We start from the raw sequence: 19,601 nt of genomic DNA, 5'->3' as shown, positions 1-19,601 counted from the left end.
CCCGCCGTGGCCTCGCACTCACATGCGGGTTCTGACACGGCTGCGTGGGGGGGTTCACGGGAACTTCTTGAGGACGCTGATGACGAGAGGCCTGTGTGAAGGCCTGAGGCGCCCACGTCAGGTGCACTGAAGTGTTGCTGCGGCTCCAGGCTTGAGCCCTGGTCCTGAAACACAAGCACAGTGCACAGCGGCGCCGGGATGGCGAAGGCGGATTCCGTGACTTTAGTTCCCCACCACATACGTAGAAAAATGCAGAGGCTGCTGGGAGGGATCTGGTAGCGGTTGGGGGATAATACGAAACCCACTTGGGTGGAATCCTTACATATCGCTATGAATATAATCTTGGAGAGGCTTGTAGCTTAAAAGTAGCAGTTATTACACTTTCTCACCTTATGTCTTAATTTTTAGATTTCTGTAAGTGACTTTGCATTTTATTTTTTCCTTAAAGCTGTCATCTCACTGCCCAAGATGGTGGGAAAGAAGCAGGTCCTAGAAATAAGGCTGCTGTGGTACAGGACTGTAACACCCCAGTGAAACAAACGCCTTGGGGCCCTTCTCCCTCCACGGGCTCCTCCCTGCACCTCTGGGCTCTCAGTGCAGAGGCGCAAAGGGCAATGGTCCCCTGTCCTTTGGCCCCTGGATCATAACTGATGCTGGCTCCTAGCAGTGCTCTGCCTCAAACAGTGTGGTGAGAAAGCGTACGTATAAGGAAATGGGTAGAATCATCTTTAAGCTGAAGAAGCGTGACAGTGGCTCTCCTGCCTCGTCTCAGAAGGTGTGAAACTCCTGGCACCCACTGGGCCCCCGGCCGGGCTGGTTGTGCCAGCGGTCTCGCTCTCAGGGAGTAGCTCCTGTGGGTCCACATGGCTGTTCTGTCCATGAGCCGTGGCTGCAGTGAGGGCGGGTGCTGTGCTCGGGCTCAGGGGGGCTGCAGCCAACAGGCTGTGACCCGCAGGCCTCCATGTGAGCAGAATCGCAGGGCGAGCCTGGCTGTGCTAAGTGCCAGTTTGGAGACTCCACTGCTTGGTCAGTCTCCCCTCGATCAGACCCTGGCCCACAGCCGTTTGAGAATTGTGTGCTCCTGGTCCACAGAGAAATGAGCGCGGGAAGTGAGAATCAGTATTGAGACTTTCGGTGTCACCACACGTCACATCCGAGCACGGGGATCTGCCATTTACAAAAACCTGTCAGTGACAGATTTGACATTAAAAAACCAACCGTCGGGTTACCATGGGTGGTTGAAAAGCACTGTCCTGGAGCTTTTCCTTGAAGGGGTGTGTGTATTTATACATATATGCACATTTCCAAGAAGTTCCATCAGGCTCTGGGACTCCTCCAGGGTCAGAAGTTCGACAATGAACTTCAGGCTGGAGGTCACCCACTGCGCCCGTCCTTCAGCGGCGACGGACGGTGTCCAGCACCTGTCCAGGGACAGCTCACTTCCGCTCCTGGACACGACGCAGGCGGCACCGGGTGACAGCTGGCGAATAAACACGCCCACAGACAGCGGCAGGCGCCCCAGCAGGGTGAATCGCCCGACACGCCCCGGCAGCAGCCAGCAGGGGCCCTGCGGAGCTGCCGGCTGTTGGCTGGTCTTTAAAGGAGGCTTCTCCTTCCTCCCAACTCGGTCCTGGAGGGACCACGGATGCCTTTGGGGACTGCTGTTACTGTGTCGGCCTTGGCCACGGGCTCCGGAACGAAGGTGCCGGGTGGCCTGGGGCTTGAGTGGCATCTCGACAGTTCTAAGGCATTTTGACATGTCTGAACTCGAGATGCGCTCTTCAGCTCGTGAGAGAAACCCGCATTTCACAGACTGACGGCAGAATTTTTTTCTTAGTAGGAGACAGAATAATGGTGGGTCTTATAGTGGATAGCTTCTTAGTTTTGATGAAATGCAGCTCTCCCTCCCTTCCTTGCTTTCTCTCTTTTTCTTCCAACATTTGTGTTTGCTTGGAGACTGGCCTTTGAGGGGCAGGCTCTGGTCTACTTGCACGTTACAGAGGCGGGGAAGCCTGGCCAGCGGATGGGGCAGGAGCTTAGCCCGGGGGCAGGAAGGAGGTCGGCTCTGTGAAGGAAAAGCTGCTCGGTAGGAGAGCTCCCTGAGTGGCTGTTACGACCCCAGACAGACGTAGAAAGTGCACATTGAAGGCGGGGAGTCCTGGAGGCACTGCAGCACAGAGGCTAAGGGAGGAACGGGGCCCTGGGGTTATTTCACGCCTCAGGGGATGATGGAATAACTTTCCGTGGGAGAGACACAAAGTGGAATTCTATAACCATGCCTGTAAGGCCAGAAGGTTGCCGGCCATGCTTTGGTTCCAGAGGCTGTTTTCCGCTCTGCTAGCTCTGGGCTTTCAGGAGTGTTAGCCGACCCTTGTGTGCCCTGGGCCTCATGGAAGGAAGAAGGCCAGGACACCCCAGCACCCGCCTCGCAGGAACACTTATTACGGGGGAAATAAGTGAACGTCTGGGAACCACCCGAGCAGTGCTGGCCACACAGCAGAGCAGGTAAGACAAGACCTGCTGTGTTTATTATTATTTTTATGATACGCCCCCGGCGGGGATCAGCCTACCTTTGGTGCTGAAGGATGGATGGCCTCGGGTGGTGGGTCTTCCAAAGCCAGCTCCTGCCTCCTTTCCACCCGGACATCTGAGTAACTAATCAGGAAATCGAGAGACCACAGCTGGTGGCGGGAGTCCAGGGTGACAGCGCCCAGAGGCCGGTGACGCACCAAGGTCCCCACACCCTGCCCTCCCAGAACAGTCACCCCCGAGGGGCTCGTCCCGCTGCTCGTCTGAGGAGGGAGTTTCATTCCGCGCTTCAGCTCCGCTGTGCTCACTTCTGTCGTGACGTCCAGAGGACCTTCCTTTTCGGGGTGTTTTACTCTCTTCTTTACTTACCCCCCAAACCTCCAAACATCACTGTCCAAACACATTGTCATCTCTAGGAGAAACCTCAGCTTCAAGTGATTAGAAACTCGGTCTGGTCTGTGCCTAAGAATGACGCCGACCTTTCTAGTAACTACAGCCTTCAGAGCGTTTTCTCCTAAACACCCAGACCAGCCAGGCCCAGCGGCTGGCTCCTTAAACACTGTGGGTAAATCAGGTCAGTGTGGTGACCCGGCTACGGCCTCTGCGGAGGTGCCGGCCGGGCAGGGGCCCTGGGGGGCAGGGGCTGAGGGTCTGCTTGCTCCCTTATCTGTGTACTCCCTTCACTCCTTCCGCTCTGAGGGTTTCTGTCTAAGATGTGGGGGCGGGGGACGGACAGGAAGAGTCGTGGCAAGGACAGGGCCTGAGGACAAGCTGCTGCTGATATCCGGCCTTCTCCGGGCCACAAAGACCCTCTGGGAAAGGCCCAGGCTGGCAGCAGCGGGCGGGGCTGGCCATGGAATCAGGAACTACTGGCTGCCAAAGTGCCCAGAGGTGGGCCTGGAGCCCAGATCGTCCCTGCAGAGGGCAAGCAAGGCGGTGAGCAGGCTCCTGGGCCAGGGCTCGCATTCCTCCTCTCCGCTCTCCGCCCAGCTGACTCTCGAAGGGCGACTTACTTGTTGACTACGCATGTGCCTGTGTAAGCACAGCTCTAGGCCCCTAACTGTCCACCTACCTACCTATCACCTACCTGCTACGCACAGGTGTGAAAGGCATCTACATGCGTGTATCTGTGTCCCTCTGCCCCCTCCCTCCCATCGATCACGTGTATGTACAAAACGCAGGACGCATGGGTATTATCTACTGTGTGCATTTAGCACCTGCCAGCCTTTCATTATTTAGCATCTGCCTGCGATGCGTATGGATAAAGTCCAGCACATAGGCATATGTCTGTCCATTTAACCTTTCCTTTTTTGCTCTCGTCAATTGCTCCTCTCTAGATCGGTTTAAAACTGATTTATGTTCTTAAAATTTCTATAGTTGGGGTAAAAATGACATTTTTCCTATACCTGTGGGGGCTGGGACCCTACATCGGCAGCGTCTATGAGCTGCTAGAGGTGCTGCCTCCTCAGAGTCTGGCTCCCTGACACCGGGCGGGGGGCTCCCCGAGGCCCCTGGGAGCCCCAGGAACCTTGCCCTCTGGCCTCCTGGCTCTCTTCCTGATACAGACTCAGTTGCCAGCAGGGGTTTTTAAAGCATTAAAAATACGGGGGACTATGTGTTTAAGTTATTTAGAGCAACATTTAAATTTTCTTCTCAAAACAGCGACAGGGAAGGCTGGGGGATGGCTAGAGATGAGGGGGAACATGTAAGTAGGTCAGTGAAGCAGTAACTTGCTAAGTAATATTCCGGCAGACTGAACAAGCTTGGAAGGGCCTGACCGACCACTGGGAGGAGGGCTGAGCTGGGGAGCAGAACCGGGTGTGAGCTGGAATGGGGCTGAGCTGGGTGATCACTCCGCTAGCTGCAGAGTGCAGGCCCGGCCAGGGGAAGACTCCAGCCTGGGGCTGGGCCTGCAGGGGCTGGGCCTCCCTGAGGCGGTCAGGGGCTCCCCGCCCCCTGCCACGCACCTGACCACCGAGTGTGTGCACACGACGAACTCGGGCTTGGAGTTCCACTGGTGGTAGGTGATGAAGTAGTGGGTCTGCAGCCAGATCCACTGCTGGCCTTTGGTCAGAAACCGGTAGCAACATGAGGTCCCTTTGCCAAACTGCATCACTGTTGGTAGAAAATGGTCCGCGCATCATGAACGTTAATATGAAAATAATCTTTTTCCAAAAGTTACTGTTAAAAATATAAGCTTTCAAAACGACGATGTCCAACATTGTTATTTCCCCAGCTGGCGCTGCCCCCAAGCAGCCATCAGGATAATGGAAGAGAGTGAACCATGGAGAAGCGATCACCTGCTTCCCAAATGCCAAGAGCTAAAAAATCCTCCAACAAGGGCAGGTGCAGACAGATTTTTCAAACTGGGGGTTTAATTAGGAAGAGGCCCAGGGTTTCCTGGTGCTATCCTGCTCCGCGGGTGGCCCTGTCTTTGCAGCTGGGGAGCAGTGAGAGGGGCCTCTGCCTGGAGAAGGGGACCCCAAACAAACCTGATGGCCAGCATCCTCCGGCTGGAGTCTGCTGCCATCAGCCAGCGGTTCTTCCTCAGTCCACAGGGCCCTGCCACAGTCGGCACAGGGGCCTCCCACCCCGGCCCCCACTGCTGGGGCCTATGTGGGCCCCTCTCAGGAGGCGTCCGGTGCAGAATGAGGGCTGTTGAGTGACTGGCCTTGGAGGACAGATCTGCACTGTGAGTCCCAGGAAGAAGAACCACTTGGGATTATTGCCTCGGTGCCTGCGATTTAGCACTTTTTATGGTTAAGGGAAGTCCTAACTAGGAAACTAGAGCTGCAAAGGGGCTGCTGACTTGGAGACTGATAGCTGCAGAGAAGGGAGGCCCAGCCCAGTAAGGGAGCGGCAGACGGAGCAAGCGTTTTGCCCAAGCCACAGGCGCTGAAGGCGGCTCAGCAGCCAGGCCTCTCGTGGCCTTTCTCCCCGAGAGTCGGAGGCAGCCAGGCTGGAAGGAGTCTTGCTCCTCCAGCTTCCTGTGCCCACCAGGCCTGGGGGCTCTGCTGATCCCCGCAGCCTGGCCGGGAGCCTGAGGGTCAGAAGTCTAGAAAACTCCTATTGATGCCACGTGGCTGCTCACGGCCGCCTCTGAGGAGCAAGGGGCAGAGCTTTAGAGCTCAGCCTTACACCTAACGGGGGTCCTGAGGAAACTCAAGCCTCCTCTTCCTGGAGCAGGTTAGGTGGGCACCACGGACAAGGCATCTGCCAAAGGGCAGCGCTAGAGTCGCCATGGGTCTGGTCCACAGGTCAACGTTACCACAAATTTTCCCGTTCAAAGCAAGGACTTGGCACCAAAAACATGGCTTTAAACAGTTAATTTCTGAATTCTCCTGCTAAGTGAGAACCCAGGCGTGCTTGCCTCCCATACCTTTCCCAAGTGTTCTCCTTCTGTGGCAGAAGCCTTCCTGACGCCCCCCCTCAGGTGTGTGAGGGACCCTCCTCTGAGCCCCCCAGGATCCTGAGTATATCCCCTCTGATGCCTCAACAACATCCTATTAAGTCGTCTATTTCTGCTTTTGCATCGGACCTTGCTCCTGCAGATCAGCAAGGAGAGACTGATCACCTTTGTGTCCTGGCCCAGCTGAGTACCTGGCCCTTGGCCTGTGACCACTACATGTCTGCCGGGTAAGGAACAGTGATGTGAATTCAGCATTTTGTCTTTGAAATACTATATTTCATAATTTTAAAAAATGACCAGCACCCCTTACAGTTCTTAAGTAAGATTAAACAGCTTGAGCATCTGAGGGACACTGGGAAGGTGCTGGGGGCAGCCAGGCAGAGCAGAGTCCATCCCAGGAGAAAATGCGCACAGGGCAATGCAGACAAGGCCCCAGCACAGCCCTGGGCCACCCCGAGAAGCCGAGGAGTAAGCAGACTTCCCGGTGAGTCCCACGCCAGGCTGTGTGGACGGAGCTGGGAGCCCCGGGCGCCGGGCTGGGGGAGCAGTACTCACGGTGCTGGTGGCACCTGGCCAGCAGCTCCAGATCGTCGATGTGGTAGTAGTCATAGCCTGAAGTGCCCAGAACTTCAAAAGGCAGGTATCCTATGATCGGAGGGGCTCTGCCGAAGACAATGGGATACTTCATCAGAAAGGACTCACTTTGGTGGCCGCGCCTCTACGTGGAGGGTACAGTTTGCACATTTAAGGATCAACATGGAGGCCTCGTTTCTCAAGAGCAGGGGCAGGAAAAAAGCTTTGCAGTGGGCGGGTGACACCCAGAGGCTGTGCTTTCCGAAGTTTTCTTTGGCATTTAGGTACTCAGTTCCCATAGCACAATCTGGCCCAAATCACAACAAACTTTATCACTACTAAATAATTAAAAACGGCTATAGATTGGGTCGGCCTAACTCCAAAGTGTGATAAAAAATTAGAGGGTGGGGAGGGGAGATTGCTAGTTCTTAAACTGAAAAATGCCACAAAAGAAGATTGGGCTAAAGAGACAAAAGGGTGTTGGAAGAAATGAGTTTCTCTCAGGACGGCTCCTGCCTCCTTGGGACCTGGGGAGGGTCCGGGGCTGTGGGGTGGGGGTGGGGTTGAATTCCACAGATGCCAGGGCCCAGGCGGCTGGCTCTCCTGCTGTGGTCTCACCCAGCACAGGCCCTCGCCTCACCCTGGGCTGGGAACACTTTTCCTTCTTGAGAGGACCAGGCCCACCCTCTTCTCCCAAGGCGGGCATGGCTCACACAAACAAATACGGACTAGAACCCAACCCAAATGTGTTTCTTTTCACAAACCTGTGATCCAGAAATAAAAATTTCCATTCCAAGCTATGCCTTGAAGTGAATTCCTCTAAAGGTTCGTCAACTATGCACATTTCCTGTGTTAGAAGGAAAAAAAGTGTTGCTCGGGGTGCCAGATGCTCGGGGTGCTGGGCTGTTCCACAAGGCCCCGGGTGGCAGAAGTTAGAACTATTTAGAGCAACTCTGCATATTGTGTGGGACTGAGACTCACCATCGGTAGCTAATTTGGGTATCAGCTGATACTAAATTTATTTCACAAGCTGGGCAGAAATAACGAGGAGTCAAAATGTCACATACGGCCTTCCCATTAACTGGAAGTGTGGCAAACAGGTGGAAACTGGCTTTTCATCTGTATTTGAATGACTAATTTAACTCGACGTTTATGCCATAGGTGGTAAGGCACTCAGATGAGAGGATACAGACAACCCTCAGCAGCCCGGGGTCGGGGTGGAGCTGCTGTGTAAGGCAGGGAGGCGCCCAGACTCTGCAGAAGCCCCGCCAAGGCCGAGAGCACCGACACCTTCAAGCAGAAGGGTGCCCGGGAACCGGAGGGGGCACGGCAGGCGGGGCTGCCACACGTAAAGAAAGCAGACGCTTACAATCTTCAGTCTGGGACAACAGTCTTGTAAGTTTACTTTTCCCAGCAGCTAATTAAGCGTGAGTCGGTGGGACTCAACGTAACAGTCCCGTCGGGCCAGCCCGCCCCCGGGTACTTGCCTTTAGGAACTGCGGTGTTGCCAGGCGCACCGTAGCGATGAAGCAGCCGTCCTTCCCCAGCGGCACCCTGCTCGGCCTCGAGAGGGTGCCCTCCCCGCCCGCCCAGGGCGGGCTCGGCGCTGCGAGGGAGGGACAGGGGTCAGCCCCGCCGGCCGCAGCGGCGCCGGCCTGTCCTGCCCTCTCGCTGCCCGCGGCTCCGTGCCCATTAGCTCATGTCGGTCTCACAGTAGCCTGGGGAGCCAGTGCCACCGCTGTCCCTGCCCCAGGGGAAACTGAGGCCCAGAAGGGGGAGGTAACTGCGCGAGGCCACGGAACGGGAATTCGAGTCGCCAACACCCTGCTCGCCTCTCACTTCACTTCCCTGCACCACTTCGACGACGGTGCTGGGGAAATATTCTGCAAAATGAGAAAACAGCCTCATCCCGCAGGAAGGGCCTGAAGGCTCCCTCCAGCCAGTGTTTCCAGGGTGAGCTCTGTAGTCCTTTGGTGTTTCCGATATCGATGCACCCAGGAAAATAACTGCCTTGGCACACGCTCTCCCGCCCCTGGCGGGGCACACCTGGCATCGAGGGCTTCTGCCCCGAAACACCTCCTTAGGGGCCCAGCCTGAGGCAGAGGCTCCTCAGGACAACAAGGAGATGGCTCAGGACTCAGGGTGATCTCAGAGGTACAGTGTCCACAACAAAACTTGCTAGTCCTGCAGCTGGCACGGGTAACATCTGGTTCCTGTCTGATTTATTCTCACAAGTCTGGGAAGGTACGACTGTCCTCATTTTACAAGTGAGAAACGGTGCCCACAGAGGCCATATGTACTAACCAGGACCGCTCAGTGCCCAGGGTCTGATGACTCCAAGTTCAAGTACTAACAGGGATGGCTCCAGGCTCATCCCCTCAGGATGCTCAGACCAGCCCCAGGCCCCCTGAGGAGGCGCCGCTGGCACTGGCTGCATCTCTTGGTTGCTGCAGAGCCCCCCCCCCCCCCCCGGGCTGACTGCAGAGCCGCTCTCCCTCCTTGCACAGGGCAATCTGCCATTTTAGGTGGAGTTTGCTGGGTGGGTAAAGAATCTTGTTAAATACGAGAAAAGTCAGCTTACCTGGTGCACAAATTCTCACCAATTCCCTGGGATCTTTCACAGGGCTGCCCAGTCCCACCCAGAGCAGTTAATTCAGAAACTCAGGGGGAAGCCCAGGCATTGCATTTTAAAAGCCACCAGATTTACCACCCTGCCCCAGGGTTGAGGATTACTACCCTAGGTAACCTAAGCGACCCCTTTCCTTTTAAAATGTAGTTGATTATATACTGAACATTTCTGAACTTGTAGACTAAAAGTTATGCTTTACAGCCTGAGAATATATATAAACATCAGCAAACGAAATGCATTCTAAGATGGTATCTGCAAGACTTTCTTTGGATTTTAGCTTTCCAATAATTTATTTTATATGTTTATAGATTTCTAAGTGATTGAACAATGTGGCATTTTATCCACAGACATGAATAAATCCGTTTTACCAAACATGTTTCCAAAGATGACGGTAAAGATGTAAAGACAGGTCCCAAGAGAGTTTGCATCTGTTGTTAGTTGGCTTAGATCAGGGGTGGGGAACCTTTTTTCTGCCAAGGGCCATTTGAACATTTATAACATCATTTGGGGGCCATACAAAATTATCAACTTAAAAATCAGCTATGAACAAAGCTCCTAGATTTATTGAATTTCAAGTCCCGCCTGCGGCTGCCTTGGCAGGGCCAGACCAAACGGTTTCTCGGGCTGTATATGGCCTGCGGGCTGGATGTTCCCCGCCCCGGCTTAGATCGTTGCAGATGAATGTGTAGGGTGAGCCAGGGAACTTATCAAGAGAAGAGAAAACAATTCCACGTAAGGGAAGGGTCGCCAGATATGAACAAACATCTGTGTAATGAAAAAAGGAAAGACGCTGAAAACTTTCCCGGATGAGAAATTCCTCTCTGCTGGGATCTGAGAGACATCGCCAGCCAGGCAACGACCTAATAAAATGCTGCCTACCGTTTAGAACAGCAGGGCCTTCCTCGCGAACTCCCAGGCCTGCCCAGGGCCTTAAGAGAAAGACTTAAATCTCTGAACTGCGCTGCGCGTTGTTTGCGTGATCCGTTCCCCTGTGCCCGTTTGGAAGGGGCCTTCCTCGCTGGTTGTCTGTGAGGAAGACTGGGGCAGGTGGTGTGGACCAGGCAGCACCAGCCCGAAGGACTGCGAGGGGCAGGGATGCGGATCATAGCGAGTAAATGGATGTTCCACGGAGCTTCCTGCTGCCTGGCTGCCTCCCAGCGTAGTTTTATCAGCCCTTTTATAATTCCTAAAGCTTTAAAGATGAAAATGCACCTCCCAAGGGAAGTTCCAGTTTTGCTTGCAGCTGGCACAGAAAAGCTAGATAGTTTACAGGGGGCCCCAGAACCCAGCAAACGCCTCTTCTAAACAAGCCTTTCCCCAAACCTGGAAGAGCTGAGGGCTTGATCAGAGGTGACAGTAAATCAAGGATCAGAGTGATAACACGGGCCAACGTGCCTCTCTCTCAGCGTGAGCTCCTGCACGTTCCTCCTTGGGACTTCACAGTAATACTTAGCACTTAGAATAACTTCTCAGGGACTCCTTATCCCCAGGACGTTTAGAAACATTAATTAAAATTTAATTAGTTTCAACTTCAGTAATAGAAAAATATATCTAATTACAACTGGCTTCCTGAGCCTCTCAGAAGGACAAACCACTCAACACAGGTGCAGCCGTTTTATCAGATCTCTGGCCACTCTCAGACTTCTTTCCTCTGCCCCGCAAATACACACACACACAGCGCCCATGATACAGAGAAAAGTGATTATTTCTTGCTCCACTTTCCCCTCCCTCCAAGTCATCTTCCTTAAAACTGATCATACTCTAGCCCAGGGCTAAAGTGATGGCCTGCCCCGTGCAGGACCTGGATCTGGTTCTCTGTCTGCAGCTCTCAGCAGGCCTCAGCACAGCAGGTGCTCAACAACTGCTTATGGAAAGAGTCAAACGAGATGACCTTCTGTCTCACATCCAAGCCACAGCCTAAGGGAAGAGACCTTCTGGTCTTTGTCAACACAGACCTCGAGATCCCAGGGCTTTCCTCTGCAGTCCAGCCTGGTGCTGGTGGGGGCTAGCTCTCCATGGAGGGTCCCCTAGTGCTCAGGTTGGCTCACGGCCTTACTGATGCATCAACGCTGGTCAGCAGGATGCCTGGGCGGGACCTGCTGCAAATCAGCCCGCAGCCATCGCCAGTCTGTGGAAAGCGTGGGACTGCCCATCATGAACCTGCTGCTCGAGAGAGGCAGGATGGGGCTCTGCTTTTGGTCTTTCTGTTAAAAGAGTCCATGGAGCCTCCAAGGTCCCTCTTTGCTCCTGAACCTTTCAGCATAGTCTCTAAATTCAGAGACCTTGAAAGAAATTTCCCTTCAGGTGGCATTCTTGGGATTCCAAAAATAAGATAGTCCAAGGTTGCCCAGGGAATTAGCATGACTTGGCTTTCCTGGCGCAGGCATTTATTGGCTTCCAGGTCTGCCTGACGACACGGGTGAGCTCCACATCAGTCATAACAAGGAAATAAGGGTGCCTGTGGGGGCAGGGAGAGCTCAGGGGGTGTGAGAACGTGTTTCCCGTCGGGTGGGAAAGAGAGCGGGAGGAGCGGGCTGGTGACAGTGAGCTGGGCTGGAGCGAGGAGCGGGGCGGGGGGATGAACCGATGAACCGATGCCCTTCTGCTCAGGCGGTTCCGTCATCAGGCCCAGACCATGAGGTGTTCTGAGCAGAGATGCCTGCTTATGATAAATGACACACGACTCGCAACAGCCATAGGAAATACACAATAGTGCACCAGGAGAGTGACAAATAGCTTTCTTGGCACTTCTCGGAGCAAACGGAAAACAAAGCAGATAGGTTCTGGGAAGGCGTGTACCCATCCCCGAGGAAAAATCAGTTGTGCTACGCATCCAAGAGACTTGGCCCGGGGTGTTGGAACGCTGAGGGGGTCCTGCTCTGCACACACGTGAGGAGTCACCTCCCACTGCGTAAGTAAGCTCAGGCTCCTGGCTCCTGCCTTCCTCTGCCCGCCAGGGTGTGGGTTCGGGGGGAGCAGCACGGTCCTGCCTACCCTGGGGGCCAGTGCATGGTTTCCCTTCCTTTCTGCACCGCAGTGAGCACACGGAAGAGCTAAGTTGGAAAGAAGCCGAGAGCCACACCCGAAACCTGGGGGTTGCAATTTGCCGGATTGAAACACATACTCTCATGGGACAATATGCCTTAAATTTCTTTTCCCCGGCACTCATTAATGAAAATGAGTAGTTTGGGGGGCCAGGAGATTGTAACGGCAGACGGTGGGTGTGGACAGGGCGCAATGATGTATATGTTTAGGAAAGTGAACTTCCTTAGGCCACTGTCCCCGAGCCCCATGTGGGTATCTTGTGCTCACTGTTACCACAATTATCGGACAACCCAGAGCAAAACTCCCCGCTGCCGGGCTGAAGCCGGCGTTAAGGTGGTTGATAACTGTAAGACCCTTCCTTCCTGTTCCTGGGCAGGACATCACCGGGTCCAACTTGTTTTCTAGCTTATCTTAATTCCTCTGCATCTAGCCGGGCGGCACTGACCGCTGCGGGGGCAGGTGTGGCGCTCGCTGGTCAGGGCGGCGGGGACTCTGACTTGGCCTTGCGGGCTGTGGGGCCCGCAGCAGAGATCAGACCAGCTGCCTTCCGGGGCGGGCTCCCAGCTCCACCGCCACCGAGGCCTGGCCAGCCTGCGATCTGTTCCCGTAACCGAGACACCTCAACGAACTCAGCTTAGGAAAGAAACCGAAAGAAAACAAGACCCCAAAGCCAGAAATGAGGCAACCCACAGACGCCCCATGGAGCATTCGCCTCGAGTGCCGCCAGCTGGAGGCCTCCACTCTGCGCTTCCCCTGGCTGTGAGGTTAGAGGCAGGGAGGAAAGATGAGGTCAGGGAAGCTCTTACGCCCTGCTCTGCGGTTTCTGGAAAGCACAGGGTGGACTGTTTGCTGGTGACCCATTTGGAACCACACCAGCGGCTTCCGAAACACTGCTCTCCGGATCTCAGCCAGGCACACACTTGCATCCAAGGCGGGGCGGGGCGGGGGCAGGGAGAGGCTGGTCTTCCTTGGGGCGCGGGCTGGGGAAAGGCCCCACGGGCTCCCCTCTAACTGGAGAAGTAAAAAGATGTGCATTTGTTCAAAAGCATCAAAAAAATCCGTGATGTGACAAGCGAGCCCTGGATAAAGTAATTTTGTTTTAACTCTATTCTGGAAACAGTGTTTGGAGCAGAGGCACCCAGGGGCTGCCCCGGCCCCAGCGGCCGGCCAGGCCCGAGAGCCGGCTTCTTTTGGAAGAGGAGACGCGTGGTTCTGTATTCCAGCCTCTCCTTTACGAAGCTTCTCCTGGGCTGCCTTAGACACTGTCCTAAAACGAAACAATTCTAACAGAGCTACTTTCTTGTCCCATTTGCTGACACACATTTCTTCACATTTATTAAAAATCCCCATAAAGATGTGACACCTTGTCCCCTTACCCCTAGGTCCCCACCCAACACCTGTGGCAAATGGAGTCCTAAGAGGCCATGCCGTCAGGGAAATCCCACTTTCCTCAAGTATTCGGGCCACGGTCGCTGTGCCTGCACAGCCCGAGTGGGTGAGGGGCGACGAGGGGAGCTAAAGGGTAGGTGGCATGGTTGGCTGGCAATCTGGAAATGTCTAGTTAGAGTCCAGTCTTGTTAACAAGGGCGAAGGTGCTGTGTCTGTCTCCTCCCCCGGCCTCCTGAGGGGCCTACTCCCAGCCGTCGCAGAGCCCGCTGAGCCCGAGCCGTCGCCTGGTCAGCAGGCAAGCAGCTGGGGCTCGTCCACGTGATTTAAGGGTCACCAAACACCCTCCCTGGCTCAGTCTTGCGCTCTTTTCTCTACCCCAAAGCCTCTACATTTCACTTTGGGCCTTTCAGTTTAAGGTCTGAGAACTGTAAATGTGGATTTTAGTGGCATCCAGGCCTCTATCGGCCTTGGGATGATCAGATGAGCTCTGGGCTGGGAAGACACTGTGTCAGGAATAGTCCTGCAGGGGTGCCCCTGAGTGAGGGGCCTGGGAAAGGACATCAGGGAGCACCAGAGGGGGGTGGGGTGCAGAATGGGGAGTGAATGAGGCCAAGGGTGGACATTCCTGACCACACGCCAGCTCAGGAGGCCTTCCAGTGTAGACCATCCACAAGGCGCTGGACGTTAGACAGGCTCCGGTTTACCTAGCACTGACCAGTGTGGATTTAATCTTTACTTTGCATTTAAGGCCAAGGAAGTGGTGGGAGTACTCGTGGAAGCTGCCACTTCGTCCCTGGAATGTGCTTTGCAGTCAGACAGCTCTTATCAGCTCCCGAGGAAGAGCATGAGCTGGACGCTTGTGTCTGAATCCTGGCTCTGCCCCAGCACTGCGTATCCAGGGCCCAGTCCTCCAAGCCTCTGTGCAGGTCAACCTGTTTTGCTAGGTGCTTATCTATGGGCCAGGCTCGGGCTGCATGGACCCAGGAAGGGGTGCACTGAGCCCACAGATTAGAGGAAAGACTGCCGTCCTTGCCATGCCATTATTTATGTAAGTGAGCGCCTCCTACCTTCTTGACAGGCATCAAGTCAGAATGTGTCAGGCAATGCTCTGTGAACTAAACAGCCCTATCGGAAGGAAAGATTCCTCACGGTAATGGACCAAATTAGGGTCCCCTACATAGTTCTTTGAGGTGTGAACAGGTCTTCTATTAAAGTAAAACTGATGCTCCTGGTTATTTTTCTTCTACACTTTACATACTGTTTTTATTTATTTTTAATTTTTTGAGCAGCCATATTCTGCACTGTTGGAAAATATATAAAAGTTATAGAATGTCTTTTTAAAAAATTTATCTTTTTGTTGAAAGTATTACAGATGTGTCCCGTCGTCGTCCCCCCCCCCCCCCCCCCGTTTTTAAACCCGTGCCATGCCTGGGACTCAGGGAAGTTAGATGGGTGGCTTGTGTGGCAGCCAGGTTTTCTAGTTTCTGTATTTGGTCCTTTGAAGTCTGGGGCTGTGCTGACCCCAGAGGGACTGCCCCCTCAGGGTCAGCCAATTCCAGGGTACCATTCACATGTAAATCAACCGGCGCACAGCCTACACCCCACCACCTCCACTGTCTGGTTCTCACACTCTGGGCCACTGTCCCCTTGCCCTAATCACTCCAGGGCCAGACAGCTGGGGTGGCCCCTGCAGCACAGAGCCCTGGAATTATGCGCACATGCCAATCCTATGCCTGCTGACCTGCCTCGCCTGTCTTTTCCAGGGGAAACCACAGGAGAGGCTCTTGTGCATGCTTTCTCCTGCCCCTCCATGTGTGGCCCTGCGTGAGGGGCCCTGCCTGCTGTATCTGGGCAGGCAAACATTTTCCTTCAGGACAGTCACTGCCATGTCTGCGTGTCTGATTGTATTTGATTTAAATCAAACCTCAGATATCCTTAAAACAGCTTGGTGCGTGGGTGCCGGAGACCGGACGTGCATAGCTGTGGACATCAGGCCCCAATACCAGGGCAGGGCAGGCCCGTGCTGTGCACCTGTATTTAATTTCAACATGGAGTGTGGGAGCAGCGAAGCACTGGTTGAGCACGAGTTCAGGGTTAGAATGGGTATGGTGTGGGCCCCACCCTCACTTCCTTATACATCTGTCTCCTCTGCTGGGAAGATGGGACAGCCCAACAGTGCTGCCTCCCAAGGCTCTCGAGCGGGTCCAGTGAGATGGTCAAGGCAAAGGCTAAGTTCAGGGTCCAGGAAAGAATCCCCCTAAGATGAGCTATATTTTTAAATCAATTGTTCAAAATTTATTGAAAAGTAAACCAACAAAATCAAATTTGGGTTATTTCCTATGTTATGTCAAACCATAGTCTACAGGTTAAAAACCATAGTCTATAGGTCAAAACCATAGTCTACAGGTCAAAAACCATAATCTACAGGTCAAAACCATAGTCTACAGATCAAAAAACATAGTCTATAGGTCAAACCATAGTCTATAGGTCAAAAACCATAGCCCACATGTCAAAAACCATAGTCTATACATCAAAAACCATAGTCTATAGGTAAAAAACCATAGTCTATAGGTTGAAAATCATAATCTACAGGTCAAAACCATAGTCTATAGGTCAAAAACCATAGTCTACAGGTCAAAACCAATAGTCTATAGGTCAAAAACGGTTGGTGGCTGGTGATTTCATAGGCCTCCCTCTTTGCTCTTCACCTGTCTCTCTGATGCTTTTTCCTATCTATTGTAATCCAAGTCAGAATTACATTTCATGTTTTCCATGATTACACTGGGAGACTCTTTTTTTTTTTTAAATTCTCACCCGAGGATATTTTTTCCATTGCTTTTCAGAGACAGTGGAAGAGAGAGAGAGAGAGAGCACTGATGTGAGAGACACATCGATGGGTTGCCTCCCACATGTGTCCTGACCAGGGCCGGGAATCGAGCCTGCAACCCAGATAGTGCCCTTGTCTGGAATGGAACCCTGGGCCCTTCAGTCCACGGGCCGGCGCTCTAACCACTGAGAAAACTGGCCAGGGCTGGGGGATTCTTTTCCCAAGAAAGCCCCTGCTAACTTTGGTGTGTCAACAGGCCCGGGAAAGTCACTCTTCACCCCACTTTTAAATTCCCACTTACAGTGCTGTGTGTTTATAGCAGTAACGGTTTCTAAAAATAGGACCAGAGGCATGGAAGCATGGAACAGACTGCCAGGCTGAAGGGAGGGTGTGGGGGAGGCGGGAGGAGATTAACCAAAGAACATATGTGCATATATGCACAGCCCATGGACACAGACAATAGTGTGGGGAGGGCCTGGGGGCAGGATGGAGGGGCAATGGGGGGGCACTGGGGGACACCTGTAATAGAGTCAACAACAAAAAATCGCACATCATTTCCACACATTCTTTCAGGCAAACACTGTCTCACCCTGAAGTGGAAATAAAGCCTTGCTAGTTAATAAGTCCCTGCAGTCTGTCGAAGCCGGCCTGCTTCCTCAGACCCCTGAGATGTGACAAACAGCAGGAAGGTGCAGTGACTCAGGGGCGTCATGATGAGAGTCGCGGGAATGGAAATTTACAAAGGACAAAACTGCTGCTCACCAGCCAATCATAGGTTGATTCTTTTATTAAGAGCCTGCACAGTTGCCATGGGGACACACGTGGGAGCAGCATCCCATAATTTCACAGTCCTGGCACTCTGGGGGCTGGGGCCTTTCCCTTCTTTGCACACAGCTACTTGGGATACACTGCTCTCTCAGCAGCTGGCATTATGGCCACAGCACATGCTTTAATCAAATTCCAAACCACTGCTTATTTTCATTCAAGGATAAAGCTGTCGGAAGGAGTGCCATAGGCAAGGCGAGTGCCACGGAAATTCCTGTGGAATGGCATCAGTGTTGCAATAGGGTGGTGCTTCTCAAGTCCATGGCCCTACGTCAGATCCCCAAGCTTCTTTCCAACCACACAATCCCCGCCCCACCCTCAGATCTCCTGAACTGGAATCTTTAGACAATACCTGAGAGCCTACATTCCCACAAGCTGCCTCACCCCACGACTTACCACAGCAGGGCTCGTATCATGGGGTTTTCTATGAGGTGCCTCTCAGGTCACTCTCTTTATCTGAGCCCAACAAGCTACTGTTTCCTTATTGGTCTGGTTCACTCTACACTCATCTCTGGAGGTTTGGCGGAGCCCTTCAGATGGGTCAGGTTTGCATGGTCAGGCCTTGGCTTCATCTGCTTTGCCTAGATTTAGGGGCCCGCTTTCATCACTTCCAACCACCTGGGCACGCTGAGCCCTCAACGGGCAGGTTCCCAGAAGGGCCCAAGTCGGCCATGGAACCATCATCCAGGCAAAGCGTTCAACACTGGGCCTGGAAATCACTCTGGCAGGATGGAGCTGCTTAGCATCTAGTTAGTCTTTTAAACAAAGCATGTGTGCTTTATGCAAATAACACACAACAGAGGACCCTCTAAGGCTGAAGGAAAAACCTTGGTTAGCTTCAGCACAGGACCCGATGCCATTGCTTTGGGGGGTTCTCATTGAAACTCTTGGACAACTTTGACTGAAGTCATTGAACTCAACAGTGGACCCCAGCTTGGACAACAGAAACAAACAGCACAAGTCAGCATGCCACCAACTCCTCCTGCCTTCACCTGCCCCACCTCTCATTTCCAAGGCTCATCTTTCTGTATTTGTTTTCCTTTGGTATTTTTTCCTGCTCTCTTTCCACTACTCTCTGTCAATACTTCCTTCTAGTTACCCGTCTCTGCTGTTTTATGAAATGCCAGATCTTTCAAAGTTATTTGTTTTGCACTGAGTTTTGAGGAGCGGAACAAACAAAAGGCAGACGGGCCTGTGAGGGCGCGCAAGGGGCTGTGGGCTGGGATGCGTGTCTCTGAGTTTCTGGCATCAGGTTTGCACTCCCATTTTTCCAGGGTTAGAAGTAAAGAGGGTTTTAGTCTGGTTTAGCGATGTGGCCACAGCTTGGGCAGTTGTTTCCCTAAAGGACAGCTTTACCACTGAACTTGGTAGTTCACCCCGTTAGACTGCAGGCCACTTACTGTGCATTAAGGGCTGGAGTGAGCACAGGCCTGTGGACCACAGGTATTAAAATACGCACACGGCAGTGCTGTGAAAAGGGAGATGAAAACGCCGAAAGCGCGGTTACGGACTGTCATCCAGGAAGCCCCGTCTGCCCGCGTAGGCCCAGCTGTTCCCTACTAACTGGAAGTTGTTTCTCACAGAACTATTCCCCCAGCCTGCACGTAAGTAAACAACAATGTACATTTCGGTGGGACTCTGCGCACTGGCAGAATCAGAGGTGGGAGTGTGTTCCTCTCGAAAGGGAAATAACATTTACAAGCACAAAAAACACACATCTTGGGGACATGAAAATCCAGATGCAAGCGTGAAAAGCAGACCCTCGGGCCTCCCGCCTCCCTGCTCCTTACACCCGGGTGCACATCCGCGTGATAAAATCATGGGCGCGATGACGCGACAATTTAGGCTTACCGTTGTCGCAGGAGTGAAAATTTCCTACAAATTTTATGTATTCATACGTTGGAAACTCCTTTGGGTTCAAGCTGCCCCTGAGAAGATGGCAATAAAACTCTAAATCGTTGTCGGCTGGATCATTCAAGGAAAAAGAAGGGAAAGAGCATGAGTGTCACGTGCTGCAGGCTAAACAAGCCTCGTCTGCATGAAACACGCAGGGTTTAGTCTACACGCGGTGAGAATATCCCTCATTAGCCCCCCGCCCCCGCTTCATTTACAGACGCTTTGCATCCCATACTTGGACCCAGTTAGCCTCCGCTGGCTCGCAGGTGCCTGTGGTGGGCATGTGGGCACTGATTACCCCCAGTTCTCTTCACACGGTGTATTAAGATACACCTGCCACACAGAGATGCTCCACTTAATTTAATCTTTCCTTTGCTTTGAAGCAGAATCAGAGAGCAACAGGACACATTATTCATGGAACATGGACCAAGGCTGAACAAGCACAACGCAGCCTCGCCACCTCCACCGCTGTGTCTGCT

General features: G+C 53.2%; 1 protein-coding gene across 1 annotated transcript in view; it reads right to left on the bottom strand.

Moving 5' to 3' along the window:
- NPAS2 (neuronal PAS domain protein 2) overlaps nucleotides 1–19,601 on the bottom strand; it is a 137,024-nt gene that overhangs the window by 18,038 nt on the left and 99,385 nt on the right. The window contains exons 7-13 of the mRNA XM_087823796.1: nucleotides 19,078–19,191; nucleotides 7,999–8,117; nucleotides 7,276–7,358; nucleotides 6,494–6,600; nucleotides 4,497–4,644; nucleotides 2,571–2,655; nucleotides 23–164 (exon numbers count right to left, since the gene is read on the bottom strand). Of these exons, the coding sequence (XP_087679922.1) occupies nucleotides 23–164; nucleotides 2,571–2,655; nucleotides 4,497–4,644; nucleotides 6,494–6,600; nucleotides 7,276–7,358; nucleotides 7,999–8,117; nucleotides 19,078–19,191 (798 nt within the window). The remainder of the gene's footprint in view (nucleotides 1–22; nucleotides 165–2,570; nucleotides 2,656–4,496; nucleotides 4,645–6,493; nucleotides 6,601–7,275; nucleotides 7,359–7,998; nucleotides 8,118–19,077; nucleotides 19,192–19,601) is intronic.

Source organism: Miniopterus natalensis, chromosome 13 (assembly GCF_054644295.1).
Source record: "Miniopterus natalensis isolate mMinNat1 chromosome 13, mMinNat1.hap1, whole genome shotgun sequence".
Lineage (NCBI taxonomy): Eukaryota > Metazoa > Chordata > Mammalia > Chiroptera > Miniopteridae > Miniopterus > Miniopterus natalensis.
Note: the sequence above shows the minus strand (reverse complement) of the source record. Positions and strands in the feature narration are given on the sequence as shown.